This window comes from Chrysochloris asiatica, unplaced genomic scaffold (assembly GCF_000296735.1).
Source record: "Chrysochloris asiatica unplaced genomic scaffold, ChrAsi1.0 scaffold00014, whole genome shotgun sequence".
Lineage (NCBI taxonomy): Eukaryota > Metazoa > Chordata > Mammalia > Afrosoricida > Chrysochloridae > Chrysochloris > Chrysochloris asiatica.
The window spans coordinates 15,120,360-15,132,109 of record NW_006408532.1 but is presented as its reverse complement, the minus strand read 5'-3'; the positions used below and the strand labels follow the sequence as shown (position 1 = coordinate 15,132,109).

General features: G+C 46.1%; 1 protein-coding gene across 1 annotated transcript in view; it reads left to right on the top strand.

Moving 5' to 3' along the window:
• Positions 1–689: 689 nt before the first annotated feature.
• Positions 690–11,750, top strand: part of KLF9 (Kruppel-like factor 9) — a 37,911-nt gene continuing 26,850 nt past the window's right edge. The window contains exon 1 of the mRNA XM_006834914.1: positions 690–2,373. Coding sequence (XP_006834977.1) covers positions 1,869–2,373 — 505 coding nt within the window. The 5' untranslated portion in view covers positions 690–1,868. The remainder of the gene's footprint in view (positions 2,374–11,750) is intronic.

Below are 11,750 nucleotides of genomic sequence, written 5' to 3'. Positions count from 1 at the left end.
TATCACTACCTACTAGTAAGGAGCTCTGGTAGCGTAGTGGTTACGAATTGGGATGCTTACCTCAGGGTCAGCAGTTTGAAACTACCAGCTGTTCCACGGGAGAAAGATAAGACTCTCTGCTCCCGTAAAGATTTACAGCCTCGGAAACCCTGTACAGGGTCGCTATGAATCGGAACCCTTTCCACGGCACATAACTACCACCACCTGATAGGGTGGACCAGTCTCAGTCCCCACATCTGTAAAGTAAGGGAAGAGAAACACTCACTAGTAACCACTCAAGGGTCTGTGGGGGTAAATACACTGAGAATGAGTGATGCTCAAAAGGTATACAGAGGAGTGTCCCCATTTATTTGAAGGTGGGTCAAAATAGCTTCAATACTAAACTCATTTAATTAAAATAAATTGCACCAGAAACATAGAGGGATTAAGAAGTATCATTAAAGCAAAGATGGGGTATTAGAATGTAAATCTAGTTGGACAATAGGAAGATGATGCTTAAAAAGAAGAAGTTTTTATCAGCTCACATTTTTAAGATGAACTGGATTGGATTGAATTGAAGACTTAAAAAATCTGCTCAAAAGTATGCTACATTGCACAAACTTTTTTTTTTAATGTATTCATGCTTTCTTATTTATTAGCTGACATAGTTAGGGTTTGTTCTTGTTTTGTTGTTTTTATTATAGATCCGTTTTACTATCAGCAACCCAAAATACAAGGTTGTGTGGTCCAGTTTCTTTAGAGCTCTTAGCATTTACAAGTGTTGAGCGCTTGCTTTTGCAACGCCGTTCTGATTGGCAGAGCCAATGTCAGTGACATCAACCAACTTACTTTTGATTGGAGGGCTGGTTGCTGGGTCTGTAGCGTGTGCAGGAAGTCACTTAACTATTTGCGATCTTGTAAACCCGAAACCGAAGTTCTTTTGTCAGAGGAACTAGCGCAACTGATTAGAGGATAAGTGTCTCAAAACTCTGCAAGTTGGAATGTGAACCTGGAGGCCCTGCCGGGCTTCCGGAAAGAGCTGCACTCACGGAGATGAGCGGCTTCTCACTTCCAGCATTCCGGCTATTACCCTTTTAAAAGTCGGCGTTCAAGGCTGTAGGGGTAGCACGAGGCATCGGAACGGAACAGTTGGATTGGCCGCCGCCTCAGTTCTAGACGCACCTCTCCACCGAAAGGCCGTTCTGACTGGCAGGGGGAGAAAGTAAACAGAGTTGAATCACCCTCCCCACTGGCCAATTGGAGGGGGTTTGGATTGTGACGTGATGGGATTCTGCGAAATTGTTACTGAGCAAGAGAATGCCGGAACGGTGCGGACCGGCAGGCACGGGGGCTCAGCCGTCAGTGGACTAGGGGAAAAGTGTCTTTTAGAGCTGGCTATCAATCCGGCCCTTCCCACCCGCGTCAGGGTGGTCGAGTGAATGCATTAGGGCTTTGGCTCGACGGAGAGGCTGCCGAGGGCGTGTGCCTTTCTTGCAGTTTCCACTCCCAACGCCTCGGGGGCGTTTTCAGTCGAATAAACTTGCGACCGCCACGTGTGGCATCTTTCCAAGGGAGCCGGCTCGGAGGGGCTGGCGCGCCCGTCAGGGGGATCGCGCCCGGCGCAGGGCAGGGGCGGCCGTGAGAGCCGGCAGCGCGGCGGAGCCGGGGGCCGTGGATGCTGCGTGCGGAGGCGCTGCCGGTTACGTAAAGATGAGGGGCTGAGGTCGCTTCGGCGCTCCTGCGAGTCGGAAGCGCCCCGCGCCCCCGCCCCCTTGGCCACCGCGCCGCGCCGCGCAGCGCTTGTCGTCCGAGGCGAGGGCAGGGCAAGCCGAACCTCCGCAGCCACAGCGAAGTTTGGCCGCGCCGCCTGGGCTGCTGTCGCCCGCACCATGTCCGCAGCCGCCTACATGGACTTCGTGGCTGCTCAGTGTCTGGTTTCCATTTCGAACCGCGCTGCGGTGCCGGAGCATGGGGGCGCTCCGGACGCCGAGCGACTACGACTACCTGAGCGTGAGGTGACCAAGGAGCACGGTGACCCGGGGGACACCTGGAAGGATTACTGCACGCTGGTCACCATCGCCAAGAGCTTGTTGGACCTGAACAAGTACCGACCCATCCAGACCCCCTCGGTCTGCAGCGACAGTCTGGAGAGTCCCGATGAGGATATAGGATCCGACAGCGACGTGACCACCGAATCTGGGTCGAGTCCTTCCCACAGCCCGGAGGAGAGACAGGATCCTGGCCGCGCGCCCAGCCCGCTCTCCCTCCTCCACCCTGGAATGGCTGCGAAGGGGAAACACGCCTCCGAAAAGAGGCACAAGTGCCCCTACAGTGGCTGTGGGAAAGTCTATGGAAAATCTTCCCATCTCAAAGCCCATTACAGAGTGCATACAGGTTAGCGGTGTCTCCCTTTCCCACCGAGGTCTGGGGTTAACCTCTGGTGGGACAAGTGTCCCTGGGCGTTAAGGACACTGCACTCGGCCTGAAGGGTGCTAGCGTTTTGGATGAGATGCTCTTTAACTCTTTAAATAATTTAACCGTGGAGAGACAAAACGCTCACTCGCTTCTTAATTATATCCAGCCCCTAGAAGCAACGGAGAGCATTACACTGGGGGGTGGGGGGTGGGGGCCAACGAGAGCTCAGTGCCAGCCCCATTGCGTGGCATCGCGGGGAGTGGTGCCGCCCCTTCCCTGCCCCGCCCCCAGGACTCCTGCACCCCGAGACTTTGGGGCCACCCCACCTGGGAAGACGTTTGCAAGGGGGGTGGCAGATGGCGTCTATGTTATTCAAATCCCCGATGGGATTGCAGGGAAGTGTCCAACCTGGGAAGAAAGTGGCACACTTTACTGAGATCCTTTTAGGGATGACTAGGTATTCATTTATCTGTATTCTTGCTACTTTTCCGGGCTTGCCAAGGTGGTTTTAAATTTGGCCAAAAGTCCCTAGAGGTTTAAAATAACAGTCTTTCAGATATCAGAGGAGTTCGGTCTGGTAAAGCTTGGTGGGTTAACATCACGACTAGTTGGCATTCCTTAGTGAGATTTCAAAGATGGGACTGAGGTCTCTCTCACCTTCCACCTCGGAATGGAGCAGTTAGCGCGGAGGTGTGGTCCTTGCCGGAGGTCAAGGCTCTGTAATGCATGTGGGGACCCGACCGACCTGGACTTTCGGGATGCTGCGTGGAACTGGCGCTCCCAGGGGAGCGCTTCAGGCAGGGCTGGACAAATGAATGTGGCTAAGAAAACATCTGCAGTATCAAAATGGGCTTTGTAGACTTTCGGGGATTTTAATGAACCAATTCTTTTGGTTCTGTTTAACATACCCAGAAAAAAAGTGGGGAAACGATCAGACTTGAACCTGTGAGTAAAGTTTCACCATCCTTAGGTTTTTTTACAACTGCTATTCTGATAACGTTTAGGGCGGGGTTTGGTCATCTCAGAATCACTCCCTTTTTCTTTTGCCCTATGACACTGTTTAAGAGCAGGTGGTTGGCGTTCCTTGGAAAAGTACGAATTTTTGTTGTTGTTGTTGTTTGTTTCTGTTACGAAGAGGCCATTGGTCTGTGATTTAAAAATAATTGGTTTTTGGTTTACTTTTCCTAAGAAAGGCCGCATAACTTAATCTCTTCGGTTTTCGATCCTTTTCTGGTGGAGGTGGCTGCTGGCACAGGGATGAAGCTGAATTTTCTCCGCTGTTATTGGTTCTGTTTGCGGTTGTCGTCTAGGTTGCCAGAAAACAGCATATTTTAAAGTTTAGCTCTGTATGGATGTCGAAAGACTTATGTGTGAATTGGAGGATCTGACCTTTCACGTGTCTCTGTGGGTGAAGTGGGGGGGGGGGGTGTATTAACCCAAACCCCAGGGCGTTACTCACCAACAGCTGTTGGGCGGGCCTAGCAGTGTCAGCCATGTACCCAGAGTTCAGTTGTTAGCAGGGACACCCACTGCCACCTTGAGCAAAGGCACTTTCTCCTTCAGAAAGCTGCCCAGTTGTGCAGTTGGGGGGAGGAGGGGGTCTACAGTGCCTCGGTGTGAGCCTTCTGTAGAACTCAAGAAAAGAATTCTGACGTTCTGGGCCTCACAGCTGAGTGATCTCAGGCATTTATAAGAAATGGCTGCTTGGGTGTGCATGCATGCGTGTGCGGCTCTTTAATTCTCCACAAGGCAAGTCAGCTCAGCTGTTTGCAGAGAGCCCTCTGCACAGTCAAGAGTAGACACTGAAGTGAAATGTTCATCCTATTTCAAATGTTACAGTCAGTTTTCTTTGAAAACTTTGTGATATAGTGATTACAGCTGTCTGATTTATGTATGGGGGCTCTGCCATCCTACCCCAGTGGTGGAGTAAAAAAAAAAAAAAAGTTGGCTTCTGAATGATGTCAGAAGCATACTTCTGCTATAAAACCAAACCAACGCTGTTGCTGTTAATTTGATCCTGTAATGCCCATCTTGCTATATAGGAGGTATGTTTAAAGGATACTCTAAATAAGAGACTTGTGGGAGGTCTCATGCATTTGGAATTTTCAGATGGAGCTTCAAATTAGATTCTTTTTTTAGATAGGGTTAGGAGCTTCCTGATTTTAATTGTTGGTGTTAAATCCAGAAGGTGGATAGAGCTAGCATTTGGAATGTCTGCATTCTGTGACAATTCTAAAAGCTCTAATTCCCAGCCCCACCCCCTTGCTCAGTGCTGTCCTACATGAATCACTCCCCAGCTACTTATTCACTTCCTTGTAGAGTCTCCTGCAGTGGCCACTTACATAGAACACGTGGCTGTGGCTTTAGGAGTTGACTCATTTAGACAAAATTTTCTTTAATTCAGTGCAACCCCATCTCTGGTGGCCTTAGGAAAAAGATATGTTTGAGACCCACTGAGCTGAGTTCTGATCTTTCCCAGTTTCCTAGTGGTAAGACCTTAAGGAAGTCACCCTAATTCATAGTTTGCAAACTAGAGGCCTCTTGCTGAATTTGCTTTGTGAATTTGACTTGGCCAACACTGGGTTTATAAAAATTTTAATTAGTTACCCTCTGCTGTTGAGTGGATTCCAACTCATAGTGATCAATCCTATAGGTAGAATTGAACTGCCTCATAGAGTTTTCAAGGCTGTAATCTTTATGGAAGGGGATTGCCACATCTTATTCCTTCAGAGTGGCTTGACTGGTAGGTTCAAACAGCTGATCTTTGGGTTGGTAATCTAGTGCTTTACCACTGTACCACCAGGATTCCAATTAGTTGCCAACATCTTAAAAAAAAAAAAAATCAGAGGATTCTGGCATAAATCCAAATTTTTTGCTTCAATGGAAAAATCGAAAGATCTAGCAATTCTGGGCCAGAATTCCTGCCTAGCAACAATTGGCTTGAACTGAACATTCTTTTTTTGGAGCAGTACTTTATGGCACTGGGTTTGGTTTCTGGTGTTTTACAGCATAGTTAGTTCCTAGGTGATAAAAACAATTTATTAACTGATAGGTTCAAACCCACCTACAGGCTCCCCAGAAGAAAGGTCTGGTAAGATTCTGCCTTGGAAAGGTTACAGCCTTGAAAATCCTCTGGAGCCCAGTTCTATCTACTCTGGCACACATGGGGATTGGAGGGTGGGGTACCATGAGTTGGAACCAAACTCCACAGCTACTGGTAGATAGTGGATTTTTGTTCTTTTTCAGATTAACAATGAAACCCATTGGTTTAAATGTATAGAACTTCACCTATAAACCTTGAGCATAGTATTAAAAAATGTAACTAATAGTAAGTGTATCCTGTGTCTCTTTGACTTGGCAGACACTTTGCACACAGAATATATGCATATTGTATATGTGTGTGTCCTTAATGGAAGGGTTGCATGTCTGTACCCTAATTCCAGATCAGAAGTCTTCAGGCATGCTAAATTGGGAACTAATGATAGAAGCCTTAAGTCTTATTTCTATGTCAATTGTAACTCTCTTTTTGTAAGAGCTTAACTTAAACTTCCTCGTGGTGGCAATTGGTAGAGTTGATACCCTGGTTACTGAATTATGAACATTTGGGAAGCCTGCAATCCTAACTATTACACCCCAATTCCATAGAAAAAAATTTCAATACCCACTTTTTAAAAAAAAATAGAACAGAAGGAGAGACTGGAATTGTACCAACTCCCAGGAGTGGCTGCTCTGTATTCTCCTTATCCTGTATTTAAACATCCCTTGGATACTTAAAATGCCTGTCAGAAGGGACCTGGACGGCCTCTGAGGTGGAAGTTGTCTTCCAATACAGAAAACAGACCTTTCAGCCTCTCTGAGAGTGTCCATCACAGGCCAGCTCTTCTAACTAAGGATGTTTCTTCCCCGAGACTAGAGAAACTTTCCAAGTTTTGCTTGCCTAGGTGCCAAGTCTGCCCTGTACCCTTTGCACTCTTTCTTCTTGACTCTGAATTACTGCAAGAACTTTGCAGTCTAGTCTCTGGTTAAAACAGCAGCAACAATGCAAAACAGAAACAGCAGAAAACAAAAAACACTTCAAGCGAGTTGCTGTTGAGTCTCTTTAGACTCATGGCAACCCTGTGTGTGTCTGAGTGGAAATGTGTTCTCGAGGGTTTTCAATAACTGTAATCTCTTGGCTATAGGTTGAGAGGCCTTTTCTTTTGTGGCACCTTTGGCTGGATTTAACTGTCAACCTTTTGGCTAGTAGCTGGGTTGACATCCTTTGTGCCTCTCAGAGACTCCATCTGGTTAAGGAAAATGAACTAGTGCCATCAAAGTTGTGAGAAAGGGACCTACTTCTGTGAAGAGGGAGCAGAGCAAGGTCTTACTTTTATTCCAGACCCTAGACTTAGCTCAGAAGAGGCCTTTGGGCAGCCCATTCATTAGCCTATACAGAGTTTGCTTCTCTGAATGGTAGACAAAGGCCTAGTGCCTTGAACTTCTGCCCATGGGGTAGTCCCTCTGCCCCATTCTTCCTCCCAAATGGCTCTCCAAGGGATCATGTATCATCTGAGATTTATTTACAAGTAAACTGAATGAGGTTTGCATAAGTGTCTCTCAACCCTTTTTTCATGGTCTCTTCCCTAAGGAGAGGTTAGGAGTCCCTGGGTGGAGCAAACAGTGAAGTAGTCAACTACTAATCAAAAGGTTGGCAGTTTAAACCCACCCAGAGACATGTTGGAAGAAAGACCATGAAGATTCGCTTTCAAAAGGTTACGGCTTTGGACATCCTATGGAGCCCAGTTCTGTTCTGAACCACACGGGGTCACCATGGGTCGGAATCAACTGAAGGGCAACAGGTTTGGTGGGTTTTATTGGTAAGAAAATGTTTTAGACTTTTTAAAAAATCAGAAATGCCCTCCCTCTCCTCAATGACATTTTAATACCACAAATCTCCTGCACAGCTGTTTATATATTGTACCCAGGAAAAATCAAACCAATTGCCAGAGTTGATTCCCAGTTTCTTTGTGTCAGAGTAGGCCTGTGCTCCATTGGGTTTTCCCTGGCTGATTTATTTTTCAGAAGTAGATTGATCTCCAAGCCTTTCTTCTAATGAGTCTCTGAGTGGACTTGAACCACCAACCTTTCAGTTAACAGTGAATGGGTTAACCTTTTGTACCCAAGACCACAAACCATTATAGTAGCTAAGATAGTTTTTAGCCAATTGAGGAAAATAGCCGAAAGATTGGCCGTTTGAACGTACCCAGAGATGCCTCAGAAGCCAGGTCTGGCAATCTGCTTCTGAAAGGTCACAGCCTTGAAAACCTCTTGCAGCAATTCTACCTGAGTTAGAATTTACTCCACTCAACGGTTACTGACCAACAACTGAAGTGAGACTGTGGTGTTGTTGTTGAGTGCCATCGAATCGTCTAGATAGAGTCTTACATATCTTGTTAGAAAACAAAAAACAATTTCCTTTGCAAAGGAGAGCAAAGGGCTGTAGATGGTTTTCTAAGATTGTCCATAAGGTTTGATTCTGGGTTTCAGACAAGAGACTAAAACCCCATCCAGTCCTCGGAAGGATGGCTGACCCAGGCCATTGCTCCAGCCCCAGCTCACTGCTGAAATCACATCCTAGAGGCAGGAAGGAATGTTACTGTTTTTTCTACCATGGCACCCTGGCTTTTCATCTTCCTCCTCCATCCATCTGCCCTAGCAAAGACAGAGAGTGGGTTTGCCTTTGAGAATCTTCTGCCCTGGCAGGATTCCTGTTCCTCAACAGAAAATAATAGTGGAGGAAAATCAGCGAATGAAAACATGGTTACCCCTTGATTTTCTTTTGTAGATGGTGAGGAGAGAGAAGGGAAGGGTGCAAGTGGGGGCAGAGCAGGGGAGGTGCCAGAGTAATTATACTGTTCCAATTATAACACCCCCATTACCTTCAGACACTAAGATGTAACCCGAGGTAAATGAATTCTTGGACTCCAAAACATAAGGTCAGATTTGCGTTCCCATCTTAATTGTTTATGCTTATCCCGGGAACTCGTCATTCTGCAATATCTGTGGGAAATTCCCAGATTGAACTTCCCAGGGAGAGACATCATATGACCTATTGGGAAAGTGGCTGACAATGGTCTTCTTTACTAAGTTCCTTGAGAAGAAAAGTAGGTGGATGATTTCCCAGTATTCACCCTTTCGGGAGTCCCTGAAAAACAACCCAGGTGCCTTGGGTGTAACCCTCTTTCTGGGCCACCAGTTTGATTTCTGAATACCTTATCATCATTGACATTCTTGATTTAAAAAAAAAAATCAGCTTTTTTGTGTTTCTAGTCTTGACTTTCAGTCTTCTGGTTTGTTTGTTTGTTTCTCTCTCTCTTTCTTTTTTCTCTCCTAGCCTGTTTCTCAGGCTTAGAGAAAATACTTGCAGTATTCCAGCCCTCCGCTGCTAGAATTCTCCCCCACATCCGACCCTCCCACCTTTTCTGAATGTTTCTCCACCAAGCCCAGCGCCCACCGCTGAAGAGCGTAAATTAGTGCCTAGTAATTGGTACAAAGGCACTTTCTGTTTCTATGCAACACACACAAAAAGGCGGGGCAAAAGGAAGAGGAAAAAACCCCACAGATGGATGGATCAGAAGGGAATGAAATGGGATCCTCTGAAGTGGTCTTTGAACACGCCTCTCTCCCTTGTTCCACCCCACTTTTTGTTGAGAAAAAAACAACACAGTCACAGACCTGGACCTAACTCTGAGCACTTGGTGGCAGCATTGTTAATACCGAAAGAATAGAATATGAAGGTTGGAAGTGACCTTGAGAGGTAATCCCATTACTCATTTTGTCTGTAAAAACAAGTGTGTGCCCACCCTCAGATAAATGAGGATTGTCCCATGGAACCCTTTTTGTGGAGACTTTGAAGATTTGGGAGCACACGACTAAGGTTCAGAAACTGGTTTTTTGTCTCTTGACTAGTGTGTGTGTGTGTGTGTGTGTGTGTGTGTGTATGTGTGTGTGTCTGTCAGAGGAGAACTGTGCCCATTGGGTTTTCAATGGCTGTGATCTTCTGAAAGTAGATCGCCAGACCTTTCTTCTGAAGGGTCTTTGGGGAGACTTGAACCTCTAAAAACTTTCGCCTTGGCCTGAAGAGCTGCTTTGACTGAACCAAGTGCAAGGGCAGAAGTGGAGCCAGCTCTTGTGGCCTTCATCCCTTTCTTATGGAGAGAGATCATACAAGGCAGAGCTTCTATGAGATTTCCTTCTCTTCCCGTCCTGGAACTTGTCTTAAACCTTTAATGCTTTCTGGTGCATTAAGGCCAAGAGAGAACATTGGTTTTATCCCAGCCTTGAGGATTCCCCTCCGCAAATGATAGGAGTAATGTTATTGTTCATTGAGAATGCATTTCCCACTAAGAGAATGAGATTCATCCATTTTTCATGCGTGGGGTCTTCCAAGGTATTCACATCCATTTGCACATAAAGCCTATAGACATGGTGTCTGCAGGCTTCCTTTTTCATCTCAGCTGATTGCAATTAACTGCCATTGAGTTGGTCCCTGACTCAGGATGGCCCTGTGCACTGTAGAACACAACACTGCCAGGTTCTACATCATGCCCATGACTAGCTGCAGTTCTACCACTGTGATCCATAGGGCTTGAGTTTGGGAAGTAGATGAGGCCTTTCCTTACAGTTTGTTCTAATCTGGGAGATCAGTTGAAGCCTGTTTGGCTCCATGACAACACCTGAGCCTCTACTGATGTATTGTGCTTGATGGGATTGTGCTCGTGCTGCGTTGAGTGGGGATCAAACCCAAGTCTTTGGCGTGTAAAGGTGAGAGTTCTACCGCAGAACCATCAACGCCTTGCTAATAATCTCAGTTTGCCATGAGGTTAATGCGACTTTGGAGTCCTGCGGTGAGAATTGAACATCTAAAGTTTCTACAACTGCCAAAACCACTTGGCTCACTGTCTGAGCCACTAGCTCTTTGTATTTATTTATTTTAAATGAAGTTGAGAATGATCACAAATTTGAGCCATAGAATAGGCTTCAATCCCTGACTGCACAAATTGAGCCTTTTTAAAAAGTGAGGACATCATTTAAACAGATTAAGATAAAGAGACTGGGATTTAAGTCACACGAAATGAATGACAAGGAGTTGAAATGCAGGCAGTGGTATTTTGTATGCTGCTAAATTGGAGCATGTTTCCATGCTGAGCCTCTGTCATCCTGGAAGCTAGGCTCTCTCAGAAGACCTCATTTCACAAAAGTGGGGGCTAGTGGTGGGCAAAGACACACAAATCCTGCCTAACAATCATGGAAGGAATCTACAGATCATCACTTCAAAGGCAACTAAAGAAGAAGAGTAAGGTCTGGCCCACCTATAGTATAGGCCCTGTGATGAGAACAGACCACTTCAAGGTACCTGAAGGGCAGCAGCGCCTCCAGGAAAGCTTTAGACTGTCTATAGGGAGGCAGGGTTCTATGGAGTCCTGATGTGGCACTGCGGGTTCATCTGAACTGCAAAGTCGCTTTGAACTGCAAGGTTGGTGATTCGAGCTCACCAGCCACTCCTTGGAAACCCTATACAGGGTCACTATGAGTCTGACCCCTGCTTCCCTCTGTTGTTATGATTCCATCAAGTCAGTTTCAAGGAACAGCTAATGAGCTTGAACCGCCAATCTTGCAGTTCAAGCCAACTTTGCATTTGCAGTCCAGCGCAGTAACCCACAGCACCCGCCACAGCAGGACTCCCGATTATCTCATCTGCAGAAACGAAACGGTGCTCAGTAATTAGAGACTCATGGAGTTAATCAACAGTAATGGGCGTTTTGGGTGAGAAGGGTTGAGGTTGTTATGAGGCTTCATTCACATGGGTATTTAAAAGCCAAACTCACTACAATCCAGTCCATTTCAACTCATAACTACCCTGTGGGACAGAGTTAAGGGGCCCACAGGGCTTCCAAGGCTGTAAATCTTTAAGGAAGCCGGCGGCCATCATATATTTCTCCCACAGTTCAAACTGCTGACCTTTTGGTTCATAGGTGAATACTTAACAACTGCTCCACCTGAGCCCCTTGCACTTAGCATAGTTTCTCTGTATACTGAGCCTTAGTCATTTTACATGGATTTCCCAGAAGCCCTTGAGATGCCTAGAGTTTAAGAATTCCAAATCAACTCACAGTGTCACAGACATTTAAATAATATTTGTTAAATAACTATTACATGCAAAGGCCTGTGCTACATATTCGAAGCAGGCATGATGAAGTTTTAGAATAATAGTCATCATAGTCATGCCATCAAACGTTTCTTATATGCCTGGTTCCAAACACTGAAATTCACAGCAATCCTAAGAGCTATGAAAGTACTATTATAGGTAAGATGAC